Below are 17,003 nucleotides of genomic sequence, written 5' to 3' on the forward strand. Positions count from 1 at the left end.
GCATGGGATCTAGACTTGAGCAGAAAGAATAGAAGACTAGTGGGCAAGTGGTGTAATTGATTATTGCAAAAGAATGACGAACACGATGTGGTTCAATAAGTTTGGCATATCTCGCACTGTTTTCTCATGTGACAAAAGGGCACACATGCCTTCTAGGGTTCTCACCTTGCTGTTTCAAGCTGCCATATACGGGCAATAAATGGTGAGATTAAGAATCCCAAGTAACATCATCCATTGTGAACCATATGATTTTCAAGCTTTATTGCCTGCTGTGCACCACTGAAACAAATTCAAAATGCTAATTATGGAAGCCTCACAACTCAAGGCGTAATGACTGAGGTAAAGTACAGCACTTTCATACATGTCAAGGTAAGTAATAGCTGTAGAGAATTGTTATGGAATGCTAAATATCAAACAACTCATTGTGATTTGCAAGGCCTCAGGCGAAGCTCCCATTAAATGATTACAACACTTAGCAACTGCACTTATTAAGAAGACTTTGTGCAGAGATCAGCCAGATGGCATCTGAGAGAAGCCATGGTTCATATTTTAAGCAAGACTGAGATTAACTCATCACAGTTGGCTTGTGTGAAATCAGTACAATTGATCTAAGGCTAGCAGATCCCAGACAAGTTCTAGTGCCTGGAAAAATAAAGAATCAATACTTTTTTTCTTGGTCACAAGTTATTCCAAAATAAATACCCATGATCTCTGACTATAGACATCCATGCGTTTCTTGCAGATCTAGCTGTCCAGGAGTGAACCATATTGATTACTTGGTTCAAATGAGGCAAAATTTATGCAATTTTGTTAAGGCTTGTTCCTCACCAGCTAAACGCAACAAATTCTTTTAAGCTCCACTGATGTGAACAAATATGCAAAAGTATCCTTATCATGGATCCTTTCATGGCTCATGGTAACCCACATCATTATTGTGCTTTGGTGCGTGGTGGCATACCACGAAGTAAATTGGTAAAGCCAAAAAAACTCAATTTTCCATCACTGTGTCTGACCCAATCATGCAGAACAACATGGGCAGGAACAGTAGGGGGGATACCCAGCTCCTGCACATGGAAGTTATAATTAGGCATACTGTTGATTTTTAATCAAATGGTAAACTCAAATCGACTCGAGTGGAATCCCCTACCCGTGCAAGATCTTCAATCACCACAACCCGATTGTTATAATTAGGCATACTGTTGATTTTTTAATCAAATGGTAAACTCAAATCAACTCGAGTGGAATCCCCTACCCGTGCAAGATCTTCAATCACCACAACCCGATTGCCTTCCTTTTCAAAGAGTTGATAGGCATTCTGGGCTTGTTGCTCCCACCTTTCAAGTCCTTCCAGTTGAGGTACACTTGTAGCTGCAGCACAGAACTCTTGAAAGTCCATCTTTTTGAACTGAAGTGCATCGATCTGTTCATACACACAAGAGCACCAATCACATACAATTAAATATAGTTTCACATTGAAGACACATAAACGTATTACACATGCACATGGCAGGTCCTGTGGGTAGATGAGAAATGTGTGCACATATGGGGAGCTGGACCTGTTGAATGTGTGCAATTAAATATAGTTTCACATTGAAGACACATAAAAGTATTACACATGCACATGGCAGGTCCTGTGGTTAGATGAGAAATGTGTGCACATATGGGGAGCTGGACCTGTTGAATGTGTGCATGCATGATGCATTGGTATGTGACGTGTTCATACGCATTCTGCTTGACATGTTCATGTGCACATGTTTGTGCATCCATACCTGAGTGCACGTGTGGGTGCACATGCCAGTACACGTGCCTACGTGTATATGAGAGGGACATACATGCATTCAGTGGAATTATGCCTCTATTTTATGCACCCATGTGCTTGAGTCTGTAATGGAATGTCTTGCTGTGCCCATGCCTATGCTTGTTTCCATGTTTGTCTGCCTATGTGTGTATGAGTGTGTGTAAATCCTGTTCCCATGCTTGTGTGCCATCTCCAGAGAGTGGGTGTTGGTCCATCTGTCTCCTGCGCATGTGTTAAAACTTGCATGTGTGTGCATCTTCACAACCTTTGGTCTTGGGAAATCTTCCTCAAATCAGCTAAAACTTTAAACTAGTGTTTATTAAGCGGTATTTTTCAATGAAACAAGCACTCCAAGAAAATGGAACAAGCACTCTAAGAGAGTGTGTGGCTGGGTGGGTGTGCAAATGAAGAACTGTAGACATACAGCTGCAATCATATCGAACATCCGAGACTCCTTCATTGCCTCAGTTGCATTTTTCGTCAAAGCCTGCTCCAGTTCAAAACAAACGGAATGCTATCATGAACAAAATTAAAAGACACCTATGTGCTTGCACCTATTTGTTCAAGCCTGGTCCAGTTAAACAAAAAAGATGGTAACAAAAACAAACGAAAAGGAGTGTATGCAACACCACATTTGATAAATGTCAGGAACTTACTGATTTGAAATTTTCCAAAGAGATACGCCCATTTTTATTAGGCTCTAGCAGCATAAACTGTGAACGTAAGTAGAACAAGTGATCTTCAGACAAAGTCTTTGAAAGTGCCTGCAAAACAAAAATTGTTCATTAGACAGTTCTGCAACACACATCAAAACTCGTATAAAAGCTTGATATAAAATGGCAACTAAGGCAGTGACTCTGTCCTTAACTTTCCTAGTTGTAAGACTCATCAATGTTCATATCTTGTTCTTTTAAGACGAACCCAGCCAAGTAGACCATTATAACACGCTGCCCAGATGGCAGTGGTCACAATATTGCAGTTTAAACAGACTGAAAGCAAAATGGAAGAGGGCTGAGTCCAAGCTGCACAACACTGACATGCTACAAAAGCATGAGAACAATGCTACATGGCAGGCATGCCAATTTCTCCACTCAGATTGCAGATCATTTGCCACAACAATATTTCCAGAGCAGTCTGTTACTGCAGCTGTTTGATGCTGATAATGATCTCCAATCTACCTTTGAACCGTTGTAGAGAATGGAACTCCATGCAACTAAACCTGGAACTGTACTAGAAGACTGAGATTGAAATACTGGCAAGAATAATTTTAACTCAATCAAATGAATTTCTTCATGGAAAAGGAAGAGAGGAGAAAAGAGAAAAGGAGAAAAAAGGGAGAGGTCTTGAATCTGAAATCTGGATGACCACTGCTGGTGAGCAGAAGCAATCTGCTGAAATGGGTACAGCCTCACTGTTGAGCTTATCTAGCAAAAACTTACTGAACTTACAAGGTTGGGGAAACTGGTACTGAAATCTGGTAAATCCCAGATATATTGATAAGTTGGAGTCTGCTACCCAAAAAACTGAGGAACTGCTAAGCCGAAACTCGAGTAATTACTGACACAACTCTCCTTGGCTCTATTGTACTGGGACGGAGAGATGTGGAGATCTGACCAACTTTGAATTCACCTTGATCTGGAGGATTGGTGGAAAATTCATAAATCTTTGACTGCTCCATCTGTAACCATAGGAAAAGAAGTTGCATCTGCTGAGGTATAGTCAAAAGAGACTCACAAGCAGAAGTGCACTCCCCAACTAGTGCTACAATAGGGCATCTCTAAACTCCACAATTGAGGAGCAGACATTGTTGCAAACATGAGCATGTGAGCATGTCCCCACTGAAGAGTGAAGCTCAAGGATCCAAAACACTCAACTGGTGAAAGCTTGAACCTCTGCTGGCTAGGTATGCCACTCTATCCTAGTGTGATTATGGTTTGTCCTCACCTACAATACTGACTGCTTGAAATATTGCTAATCTAATCAGACCTGCAATCTACTTATACGCAAAAATTGAGGCAGTGAATGGCCTGCTACTGATCTAGGAACTGCACACAAACTAACCAGATTGAAATGTAGGGAAGAGGTACAAAGTGATGTCAAGCCTACCCACACATCACCACAAATAAATCAAAAACATTGTAGATTCTCCTACTCTAGATGGTGGCTAGCCACCCTCATCTGCTCAGCTGTAACCCCCCTGTACGCTAACCTCAAGGTGACTAGCCAAGTGGAGCACAACTAGGAATGCAAAGAAACACTTCTTGTCAAAATAGATATCTAGCAGCAACTACAACATCTACACTCATACCAATCCAGTGAACGCAAGTCCTGGGAAACCAGGAATCTTCATACCTTATCTTTAAATGTAAAGTCCTAGTAGAAAACTTGACTATGCAAACAACTTCAAAATGAGCTTCACCTTCCAAAAATCTGGTAGAAAACCATAGTAGCTACTGCAATTAACAACTTCTACAATGAAAAAATGTTTTCCACATGTAAGAGTACAAAAGTTACTAGACCTAGAATTGAATACATTGAATGTGCATTCATCCATTAGCTACACAAGCCATGACAGGTTTCCAACAATGGCAAATTTGTGAGAATGCAAAAATTATGATTACCATTTCAAAAATGTCATGACATAACATCAGACACTGCATTCAAAAGATAACTTCAAAGCATAGCTTCCATAGGAATGATATTTCAAAGATCAAAAATAGTAATGAAAGTGTCAACTTTTATGTCAGAAGGTTAAGTATATCCGACAGAAGGCAACCAAGATTGTAACATCTGTTCTTCCAGATAGACCATTGGAGAGAATAGACTATAGTTATGAATTTCATATTTGATCTTCCTACGGCACCTACAAGGGATGCTGGAATTTGGACTATCGTATGAAAATAAGCAGGCCTATTTTATTTTGAGGAAAAAGATAAAAGCAAACCATATGGCAAAGTTGTTATAACACTTCAAGTATCATGCTGTGCCACAATCCATCATCAGATATAGAGATCCAAGAATCACAAGCCTGTTTTGAAGAGAGCTTTTTGAGAGTACAGATACTTCTTTGAAGTTCTCATCTTCATTTCATCCACAAACAAATGAATAGTTAAAAGAGGCAAATTCTATTCCATGTGGGAAGAGTTTCTTCCATTAGTGGAGTTTCCTTATAAAAACACCATTCATAGTTCCACAAGCAAGACTCTGTTTAAGATAATTGAGAGCGGTAAGAAGATCCACCTATTTCCCATACAAAGGATAAAGTCTGAGGCAAATAAGTACGTTGAAAGCATAGATGAAAGGTATAAAAAAGCAGCTCACACTTTTCAAAAATTGCAAGAAAAGCATAAGAGAGTAATATACAACCACCCCAGAGATCTTGTCTGCCAAGGGTGATTGGGTTGAAGAGAAAAGAGCACGTGTTCCCTAAATGAAGCATGCTGTACTATGGGCAACTTACAAGTTGAAGCTATTGAATGGTCTGAATCACTAGAAGATTCAGAATGCATTCCATGTAAGTTTTCTTTAAGCTTTCCATGGAGATGTGACATAGAATATACCTCGTAAGATATTCACTCTTGAACAAATATTAAAATTTAACATCATGGCTTAGTGAAAGTTTCATAATTCTTCACTGATGGATGTAAAGTAGATGGAAGAGGGTGACCTGGTAAATTCATCAGTTACTGCAGCTTTACCTAAGGGCATAAGAGGTACAATAGAGCATAGATCTGAAGTATTGTTTGGTGCTCAAGAGGGGGATAGCACTTTTGGTCCCTCACAAACAGATTGACTCCAATATCTAGAAGTTGCTTGGTGATGCTATGTGCTCACTAGAGGCCATGTTGGTTGGCATTATATCTGCTCTAGGACTTTTATTCAAGTGCAGTCATAATACTCCAATTGTACCAGTTCATGTGAGTGCTTACTACAGCTACAATACTACATTGGAAACCGTTTGTCGTAAAATGTTGTTATTTTTGGAAAACAATTGTGCAACTTATAGGCCATAACAATTGCAAATGTAGAGTGGAACACTAAGCAACATACATTGCTAATGTATGGCTGCCATGTTTCAATCACACTTGGATGAAATCAAGGACCTTGCCGCTTTGCAAGAGAAGTGTACTCACAAGAACATGATTTATCTCTCTTTTGGCAGGTCCAAAACATTGCATAAGTTCTACTTGCCATGGACAGTTCTATCAACTGTTAAGGTCCTCTGAATTAACAATGAATAAATTGATGTATAAGTTTGTGCACCCATTAATTTATTCAAGCCAAATGAACCTTAATGTGTAAGCTTTATTTAATTTATTGGATGTGGGTGTGGACCAAAGTCTTGGACTGAAACACTTAAATTTAATTAATTAATAGCTCGAAAACGAGATCTTAATCCTAAATTTAATCATTTAATTGGAATGCTGACAAAACATGACAAAAGCAAGATAACCACCCCAAAGGTGCGGTTTTCCACACACGAAGGCTGTACCTTTACAAATAGTGGCTACTATCAGCTCATTCGATCACTTCCTATTGCTGGCCATGTCTGCCCAAGTGTTGTTCATGCCCTCTAAAGTGATGGCAAAGCTGATCCAAGTAGAAGCAAAACTATTTCGATGGTGGTGATTTTTTTTTCAGCCTGACAAGGTTGTTTTTCAGCCTGGCAATGTTGTTTTAGGACAAGCAATAGCAACTACTGTCAAAAAAGTGTGGAGCAATGGAAGCAAAGAGACACAGCTGAAGCTTGATAGAAACTGCTATAAACCAATGGCAAGAACACACGAACTTGAGAAAGAACAGACTTGGGAAATGGGATCTATATAACAATGCTAAATGGAATGGGCAGTGGGCAGCCAGCAAAGGGGTGCAATCCCCCTCTCTCCAACAAAAAACAAGCATGCTGATGGATAAGCATAAACTGAATGAATGACAATGGACAAGGGATTGCATATAAATAGGCAGAAATAAATACCACGAATACGACCAATTGACCGCATTTAATGCACCAGACTCAAAAATGAGATGCAACACTTGGGCTTCCAGGATATGAACATTGCTAACAACTCCAAGGTGAGCACTATCCCACGATTCGCCAACAGTTTGGGCAGGAGTCGAGCAAGCCTGACAAGGCAGACAGTTTATGCCACATGGCAGGCAGCTGATCACTGCATTTTCTTTATTATTCTATTGTTTTGTGCACTTGCCCATATTCAGCATTCAATACACCAGTTTTGACTGCCAACCTGATCATTTTATTACATTATTTTATGCCTATTTAGGCAATCATGCCCTCTGATCACAATCACTTCAGTTATCTGCAAGTTGAGAAAGAGCTCCAGCCGGTGATACTCCCACAGCTTGTTTTACATATCTGCCTTCAGTATTCAGCATTTATACTCTACAATCTTCAATGTTCTCACTCTCTCTCTCTCTCTCTCTCTCTCTCTCTCTCTCTCTCGTCATACACTTCCACATTTGCTGCACTCTAACATCATAGGGTATAACTAATTTGGCAAGTGCTTGGACCGAGATACACTCGACTATTCTAGAACATTTTACTCTAACGGACTACAAGTTGTAGCAAAAGAGAGAACGGGACTTCTTTTGGGTAAAAACAAGGGAAGAATGTGGATATGTACCCCACTCACTTCAACAATTTCTAATATATCCCTCACAAGATGTGGTCTCTAAGCTTGCAAACAACTTGCATACCACCCTTTCAAATAATGTGGAGGCATAATGTCCAAATTCCTTGGAGCAAATGAGAACAAGTATTTCACATGCACCCAAACAAGGGATAAGCAGATGTCAAGTCTATGGAGCCAATCTCAACCTCTTTTGTCATGGCTTCTATTCTTGAGTTATTGCCCTCAATCAGAGTGGATTCAACTTACTAGGCGCAACATGATTGTGTGATGGTGCAAGCATGATTGTGGGTTGTACTACACATTGCTTGGTGGCTGGTGGAGCATTCAGAACTTGATTGAAGATCAATTCGTTAAGAAGAACCATCTGAAGATCAATTCGTTAAGAAGAACCATCTCAAAACAAGAGTCCCCTCTACAAATCTATGTAGCAATCCTTCCGGCTTGAGAGGAAGTTTATGATCTGTTCTCAGATCAGCAAGTGATCAGTTTATGATCAGATTATGCTCAATTTTTAATGGTTTACAACTGGTTCCATGGACAATAGCATGTTAGTAAATGCCATTGACAGTTTCATGCATCCAATAGGTTCCTAGCAACAATTCTGGACTGATTTTAAGATTTATGTTATGTATATGCTGGCTGAAAATGAAAATTTTCAACAAGCTTGGGGCACATAGCATGGTTGGACAACAATGGCCAATGTTGTCACTATGATACCTTATGGAACTTCCAATGCAGTATGCTTTTCCTTTGGCACAATGCAATGCAATTGAGGCCTATCACGGGGACATGAAACTTTAAGATGCTTTAATCTTGCCGATAACATTTGATTAAGTTATTAATCAAATGTGCAAGGATGTATAGCACATGTGATACACATGGCAGTTATTTCATGGTAATAGGCCAAGGACCCTGAGGATGCAAGGGTATCAAAGGCAAAAGTTATAATAAGCTATACCTAACAAATACTAGGTGGTACCCGATGTTAGATTTGAGCCTAGACCAATTTATCGACCACTAATATCGATGGTGACATTAGAGACTAGGCATTAATTAATTAATTAATGCCACTATAAAAGTCAATAACTGCTTAGGCATACTTAGAAGACAAATAGGGCTAGCCAACTTAATTATTGGCTAGTGAAATTAATTTTTTAGGAGCTAAAATAATTATTAAATTAATATTTTAAGAATTAATTTAAAAGTTGAATAATACTAGAAAATGGGAGTAGGAAACTTGCCCATGCAAGTTCGAAAAATATTTTTAGGGACTAGTGAAAGTCTATTCCAACCATTGTGAGAGAGAGGAAAGCTGTTGCAAAGCAAGGATAGACTGTTGATGTGATTTGTAGCCACCAAGAATCAATCCTACAACATGTGAGAGCAATTTGGAGCACTCTAGAGTAGGTGACAGCAACTCAAGGTCCTACTGGTGCAAATGGCAACATATAGGAGAAGGTAGCAGTCTTTTTTGTGGTCCTAAGCTGTAGATGACAGCTTCCATGGTTGTTTGAGCAGAGCAACAACAATTTTCAGCATTTCTCACAATGAAACTTTCAAATTTCTCTCTCTATAGTATTCTCTCTCATCCCTTAACCATCTCTCAAATTTTTTCAACATTTTTCAACAATTCGAGTAATCAAAGGAAGAGATTTCAGTCAATCTTTGCTGTAAATCCTAATTTATGGTAAAAAATTAGGGTTTGACAAGCACCTCGGAATGTAGCTCAAATTTGAGGGCCTAAGACTTGAATTCCAACAACTAAAATTGAGAAATTTCAAAGAGATTCAAAAGGCCAACAAGCCAATGTCAAATTTGGGGCTAAATTTGTCTCTCAAAGAGCAAGATAAAGACCAATTTCCAAGCAAACCAAAGGGCAAATTGGTTTGGAGGCTTACTGGTCAATTTTGATAGCAAGAGTCACTTGGATTAGCGGAGGAGATTAGAGGATCTCAGTTGTACTACTTCCATTTGTAATATAAGATAAAGAAATACCACAAGGGGTGCCAATTTTGGGGCCAATAAGGTGTCCAATCTCCAAGATTACCTCCCTATCCCAGGAGAAAGGCTGGTTTCAGAAGATATCTTTCTCTTAGTGCTTACAAGATCGTAATCATTGCATTAAACACATGCATTCATATCATTATCTGTTTGTATCTTGATAATCATGCATGTAAAAGGACGCTTGGGCTAGGGAATAATTCCCTTATAACTCTCAAGCAATACCACTGCATTGTGCATAGCATTTTATTTGTCCATAACACTCTTTGCATTACCCATGCACCAGCATTGTGTTTCCATAAAACAAAGTGCTTTGGATGGGAAAAGCTTTTAAATATAAGCACCCATCCAAGGATGAAAACTCCTTGCTATTACATCCTTGGATATCTAGATACATGTTAGTAGCATTGGCCACAATGGTCATGAAGTGACTAAGTTTAAATACACTAAGGACACATCAAGATTAGGGTAAACCAAGTCCTATTTATACGACTCAAGGTCCCATTGTGCACATTATTATGTGATCACCACTTTTGGATTCTTGGCCTGTAAGTTGATGCATCCATATACAGAGATGAAAACTGCTAGTATGCAACACCAATCCTAAGGACATGCTTGTGACAGGAAGTCCTCCTAGCTCCTAGGCTTCAGGGTCTTGGCTTGTAAGTTGAAGCATCCATATATAGAGATGTTGACTACTAGTATGGGACACCAATCATAAGGACGTGCTTGTGACATGAAGTCCTCCTAGCTCCTAGGCTTGGGAGTGAGCCTGTTTGGCTCTATGGCTAGGAGGCAAGTCTAATGTTCAATCCCTTTATATTTGTGGATAGCTTGTGTTATCTCTTGTATGCAAGTTGGATCCAAGGTGGACATTTCATTGGTATTTGATCATCAACCTACTATCTGGATGCAATGGTTTATAGAAAGCCACTTCCGCTCTCGAGAGACATGGTAAAAGAACAAGAGAGGAGCTGCCATAGCTTGGAAGAAGCTACCATAACCTGGAATGGTGTAACATGTGTTGTGAAAGCAAGGCAGTGCAAATTGGGGCTGGTTGTCCACATGGTGCTCTCTGTGGCTGTTGGGTTGGGCATTATGGCATTTGTTGAGGTTTCTTTTTCCAACATGAAGGCCACAATATGTTTTATGTCGGCACGTCACAATATGTTTTAAGTTGAAAAAAGACTTAAGGGAAGAACGTTTGAAAATAATAATATAATTACATATTTAAGCCTCCTGAATCAAGCAACCTATTAATCTTGCAAGTCACTACATAACACCCAACTTATTTTTATTTTATTTATTTGAAAAAAAGGGATTCCCAAATCTACATGAAATGCAAATTGTTCTTGCAATCCGCAGCCATTTCAATGGCTCATAAACTTATGTCTTCTCTCTCAAACTCTCTACTCACACACTTAACCATATAAGTATCTATTAGTCCCCTCTCAAACCTTTATTCTCCCAATATCACCATCACCTCTCATGATGTGCCTCCTTTCAATGCACCAGCTACAAGCAAACCTCAACACATGGAGGATGCTCGACCAACTTCTCTTGAACATGAATACACGCACAAACACGGTCCTGAAAATTCTTTTGTCATGGGGCTATAACCCAAGCCAAAGACATGAGTAAATTTTCGATCCCTTTTTTTTATAATAGTTCGTAAGTGATGATCGGTATGAAAATTTTCACAAGTTGTTTAAGCTTAACACGGGAAAGAAGATCCTTGACGTACATTCACGTGACCTGTGGATAATTGGGATCAAATGACGCCAAGATTAGATTTTTTAATCCAATAGTATCACAAGTCCTTGGACTTTTGATTAATGAGCTTCAATCATGTCATTGTCATCCTTGGCACACAATGGTTCTTTGATAGATTTTTCTCTTTATACATTGCTTATAAAACTCATGTATTTTCTTTTGACCTTAGTGGTCACTATTATGTGATCTAGGGTTGTTCACCCTCTCAGATCGCCCAACTAATATACATATGATATTAACTTTAAAATTTAGTATACATTTTCATGATCCAAACATTGTTACCTAAGTTTGGTTTATTAAAAATGTTCAATTGTCTATGGTGCAATGCAATTCTAGTTCATTTAATAATAACATTAACACTAATTCAAACGTGAGTACATATTAATATTAGTTCTTTTATAATAATGTTAATACTAACTCAAATGAGAGTACATTTCTCGTTCGATTCTACATGAATACACTAATGTCTTTCTATCCAAATTACTTGTTGGACTTCTATCATCTCACAGTACATTCGATCATAGAATCAAAACATTGTCTAGTCCCCATCCCATCTATCAATAATAGTATTGGTTTAGCCCGAAAGAGAACAATATAGCCAAGCAACTTCATGATTACCTAGCAAAGGGCTTTATTGAACCTAATAAGTCTCCGTGTGCACTTGTCCTCACCAAAACGAGCATATAAAGTCATCTAGCATGTTAGTAATCATATGGCATATGTAGATTATAAGGGTCTCAATAAGGTGACCACAAATATCTATCATCTCGAATGGATAATCTTACAGATTGGCTCCATCATGCACAATATTTCACCAAGGTTGACCTTTGGTCCTTGTTCCATCACGCATAGATAGCTCCTAAGAATATTCCGAAGATTGCACTTCAAACACAATACAAACATACTCAATTTTTTATACTACATTTTGGATTGACCAATGCTCTCACAACTTTCCAACAAATACTGAACGATTTATTCATTCTATTCTTAGAAAGTTGATAGTTGTTTTCCTCAACACATATTTATAGTAAGTCATTGAAGAAAAATGCAAATCACTTACATGTTATCTTACATCTCTTGAGATGAGAGTAATTGTTTGTCAAACTATCCAAATGCAAATTTTCTCATGAGAAGCTTTTATATCTCGAATATATAGTCTCCAGAGATAGCATCCACGTTGATCCCAAAAACGTTCTAGTGCTCAATTGACTTATTTCATGGGCCATAAGGTAACTAAATTTTTTTGGGGTTCTATTGGATTCTTTTGGAATTTCATTAAGAACTATGCTCATTTTGCTAAACCCACATGTTTGCTTAAGGATATCCAAAACACGAAAAAGCATGGTAGTCCGCTAGTGATTTGGACTAGTTAACTCGATCAATATTTTCAAACATCGAAACAAATGGTTACTACTACACCACTATTGTAGATTATCAATTCAAATAAACCATTTGAGATTCATGCAAATACAAGTGATTATGCTATGTCTATTGTCCTTTATCATGATCCCCAATGTGCTGCATTTAAGAGTCGTCAGCTCACAAATGCCCAAACACATTACACCACTCAAGAGGAGTTATTTGCAATCTTCCATGCGATTATAATTTCACATCATTATTTATACAACACGGATTCATTGTTTGGATTGACCATCATTCATTAAAGTACCTTTGAAACCAACCTTTCTCCTCAGATAGGATGGTAAATAACCTAATTAAGCACTAATCATAGCAAGCAAAAAATTCACGTAAATAGAAAATGTACACTTTATCACTTTAAACTTCGACATTGGACACCTAGTAGACCCTAAAATCAATGTCCCTTGTAGTATTTATTTATCTTATATTGCAAATGGAAGAAATACTATTGAGATCCTCTAATCTGCTCTGCTAATCCAAGTGCCTCTTGCCGTCAAAATTGACCAGCAAGCCTCAAAACCAATTGGCCCCTTCGTTTGCCTATGGATTGGCCTTCACCTTACTCCTTGAAAGACAAATTCAACCTAAATCTAATATTGGTTGATTGGCCTCTTCAATCTCCTTGAAATTCCTTAATTTCAGCTACTGAAATTCAAATCCTATGCCCTCAATTTTGAGCACACATCCGAAGTTGACTGTCAAACCCTAGTTTCTACTGTAAATAAGGGTTTACAACATAGATTGATTGAAATCTCTTCCTCTAATGGCTCAAACTCCTCGAAAATGCTCAAAGAACTTGAGAAATGGCTAGAAAATGAGAGAGAATGCTGTAGAGAGAGAAATTCAAAGTTTCATTCTGAGAAATATTAAGAAACTTTTGATGCCTTGTTCAAACATCCATGGAAGCTATCACCTACAGCTTAGGACCACGAAAAAGACTACTATCCTCTCCTTATGATGTCGTTTGCACCAAAAGAACTTTTGTCACCTGCTCCTAGAGAGATCCAAACTATTGTCACATGTTGTAGGACTAATCCCTTATGGTTGCAAATCACATCAACAATCTCTTCTTGGTCTCTAACTGCCTTCTCTCTCACAATGGCAAGAACTAACCTCCACCAACACCTAAAAATGTTGTTCCCACTTGTATGGGCAAGTTTTGCCTAGTGGCAACCTTCTTATCCCATTTTCCAGCATTATTCAGCTTATTAAATTAATTTTCAAAACATAATTCTCAAAAGCTCAAAAATTAATTTCACCAACTAATATTAAATTGGCTAGGTCAATTTGTCTTCCAAGTATGCTTGAGCAATTACTAGCCCTTAGATCGGCATTAATAAATTTATTAATGCTTAGTTTCTAATGTCACCACCGACATTAGTAGCCAATAAATTGTTCTAGGTCAAAATCTAACATCAGGTAGTGGGTACCACCTAATACCTGTCAAGCATAATAGACGAGATATACAAAGCTTATGCAAGGGCTTGACTTTCAGATCTATTACCGAAAGAGCATAACTATTATAGCTGACAATACCCTTAGTCAGATCCCCAAATTAATGCCTTTTTCTTCTCCAAAAATTCCATTGATTTCTATTTTTCTCTAAAAATCCATTGCCAAAGCAATCCTTACTTGATAGGATCTGGCAATTAGTCCAAGATGGATCTAGTAGCCGTTGATCGAGGAAGCTTTTTACCTCTTAAACAAGACAAACTGCGGGTGCATAACAATCAAGATAACTGTAAGAAAATTTCATATGAGTTCCATGATGCACAGAGCACTAGATACCCTAGTATACACTAAACTTTGGCATTGACGGCTCGTTACTTTTATTTGTCGCACATGAAGACTTCGATTGAGTCTTACGTGCATCAATGCCTATTGTGTCAACTAAATAAAGTTAAATGGCACGAACAAGCAAGGATGTTACATCTTTTACAAATTTCCAATAAGATTTCGAGTAGTATCTCTATGGATTTCATAACAAGAGTACCCCATACAATTGAGGGTCATGATGCAATTTCTATCATGGTAGACCGATTTAGCAAAATTACTCAATTTATTTCAACAAAGACTGCCATGCAAGCCATGAGTTGCCTTGTCTATTTGTTGAGTATCTTTATAAAGTTTACAATTGCTTGATCAAAGTCAGTGATTGAGATATCAAATTTACTCTCTCTTTTTTACATTGATATTAAAAAATCAATTGTCCATGTTATTCTCATTGCATTTTGAGACTGATGGATAGATCGACAAAACAAATCAAGTTATGGAGGATATATTACATGCATATGTCTCCTACAAATAATCTAATTGAGAGAATTACCTTCCTTAGATTGAGTTTGCTTATAACAATGCTAAGCACTTGAATGCTAGCTATAGCTCTCTGATGATTATGTGCATTTATAAGCCAAAACCACCAATTGCCATCAAGAAGACGAAAATACAATCCATGGTCTACTTTCTCCATAATATGCAAAAGATGTTAAAAATTGCAAGTGAGAGCATTAAAAGGGCCCAAGACCATGCCTATTTTATGCTGATCAACATCGTACTTCTATAGAGCTCCGTGAGGCTGGGTGGATTTAGATTTGCGTCTCAAATGGCTCCAATTTGATAACTACCAACAGACGCTATAAGTTATCTTTGAGATATTGTGGGCCTTTCCAAATTACCAAGAACATAAGTAGTATGTTCAACAAGCTTAATTTATATCTGAAGATCCGCATTCACCTAGTATTCCACGAGAGTTGTTTGAAAGAACGGCTCGAACAAGGTGAATTAAGCATTCCCATTGAGAGAGTCACATGGCTTGACAACATAGCTCGTTATATTCCACTCGATTCCGATTTGGTTCCCAACCAAAGGACTAAACAATCTCATCATATAATTTATCCCAAATATTTGGTCAAGTGGAAAAACCATCTTGAGACGGAGGCCACAATCCAACGAATGTCAAGGCAATATGAACATGGCTACACTCGCGAAATGTGCATGAATTTCGCAATTTTTTAGGCCCATGTTCATCACTACTGATTCATCACATTGAGTTGGATGTCATAAAAGATCGTTACACTGTTGATTCAAATTATACTAATGTTTATGATCAGCTTTCCACTGGCCAAAGACATAAGTACTCTGTACTTAGAGATGGCTTTCTGATTATGCATGGATAACAATGTGTTTCAAAGCAATTAAGGCCAAAAGTGATGTCTCAGAGTCATGCTTCTCCTTCTACAATAGAGACATTGATGCTACGATTAAGACAATGGAGCAATTTTTCTATTGGGCAACTTTGAGACACAATTTAGAGCAGTTTATCCATACATGCAATACATGTCGAAAGGTCAAGTACAATAGGCAAAAGCTACAAAGTTCATTATAGCCCTTGATTATACTAAATAGACCTCAACAAAGCAATTCTCTCGATTTTATCTTTGATCTTTCTAGGACACCTACAAGAAATGATGGGATATGAACCATCATTTGAAGATATAGTAAATAATCCCATTTCATTTCAATGAGGAAAAAAATAAAGGTTGATCGTAGGGTGTGACTATTTTTTAAGCATGTGTTTTAACTATCATGGCATGTCAAAGTCAACACCAATTTGTTTTGGAAGGGGCTGTTTCAAAACATGGTACCGTGCTGAAATTTCATTCATCCTTCCACCTACAAACAAATGATCGATCTAAAGATGCAAACTTTTCAGAACTGTTCCTTTTTTAGATTTCTGCTGCATCCATACATACTCATTGCATTACACTTTCAATTAGCTTTCTTCATTTCAATTTTGCTTTATGTTTTTGAACATCTCACTATCACCTCTGTGTTTTCAAATTTTTATCGCTTTTACAGAGTTTTGCATTTAAGTATAGGACTCAACTGCACGTTTGCACTAGTCCTTTCTAAACTGGAGACAAGAGTTGCACACCATTCCTTTCATGGTTGCATCTCCTTGGAGTTTTGCTCTTCTACCAACATGGCAGCTTTCCCTCCCACGACAAATCATGCAGCGTCTCTCTTGATGCTATCATAGCGGTGTCTTCTATCCTTGCTCTTCCAATAGGGATGCTTCATCATTTTCATCCACATGGTTCTCAACACCACACGAAGACCAACATTATCCCTCTCCTCTTTCTTCTTTAGCATTGACATTCACATTGAGAGAGGGTTGATACCCTTCTTAGTCTTCTACAAGTTTCGGCACTTGTCCTTGACATCGGCCTTCCCCCTGATTGTACTTTCTCTAATGCAGATAAGTAAACAATTTTCCCCCACACAGAGACATTGTCCAAGTGGTACTTGCTGCATGAGCATTCTTCATGCATGTAGTATACTATGTATCCCATTGTGCAAAG

The 17,003-nt window shown here is 38.1% G+C and overlaps 1 protein-coding gene across 1 annotated transcript in view; it reads right to left on the reverse strand.

Annotated features, from left to right (window-relative positions):
* Positions 1–312: 312 nt before the first annotated feature.
* Positions 313–17,003, reverse strand: part of LOC148018426 (CDPK-related kinase 5-like) — a 40,664-nt gene continuing 23,973 nt past the window's right edge. Inside the window, exons 8-11 of the mRNA XM_087661889.1 lie at positions 2,455–2,562; positions 2,223–2,285; positions 1,253–1,420; positions 313–1,064 (exon numbers count right to left, since the gene is read on the reverse strand). Of these exons, the coding sequence (XP_087518015.1) occupies positions 930–1,064; positions 1,253–1,420; positions 2,223–2,285; positions 2,455–2,562 (474 nt within the window). The 3' untranslated portion in view covers positions 313–929. The remainder of the gene's footprint in view (positions 1,065–1,252; positions 1,421–2,222; positions 2,286–2,454; positions 2,563–17,003) is intronic.

The sequence above is a fragment of the Lygodium microphyllum genome, chromosome 21 (genome assembly GCF_053477565.2).
Source record: "Lygodium microphyllum isolate KBCC chromosome 21, Lygodium_microphyllum_v1.1.10, whole genome shotgun sequence".
NCBI classification, from domain to species: domain Eukaryota; kingdom Viridiplantae; phylum Streptophyta; class Polypodiopsida; order Schizaeales; family Lygodiaceae; genus Lygodium; species Lygodium microphyllum.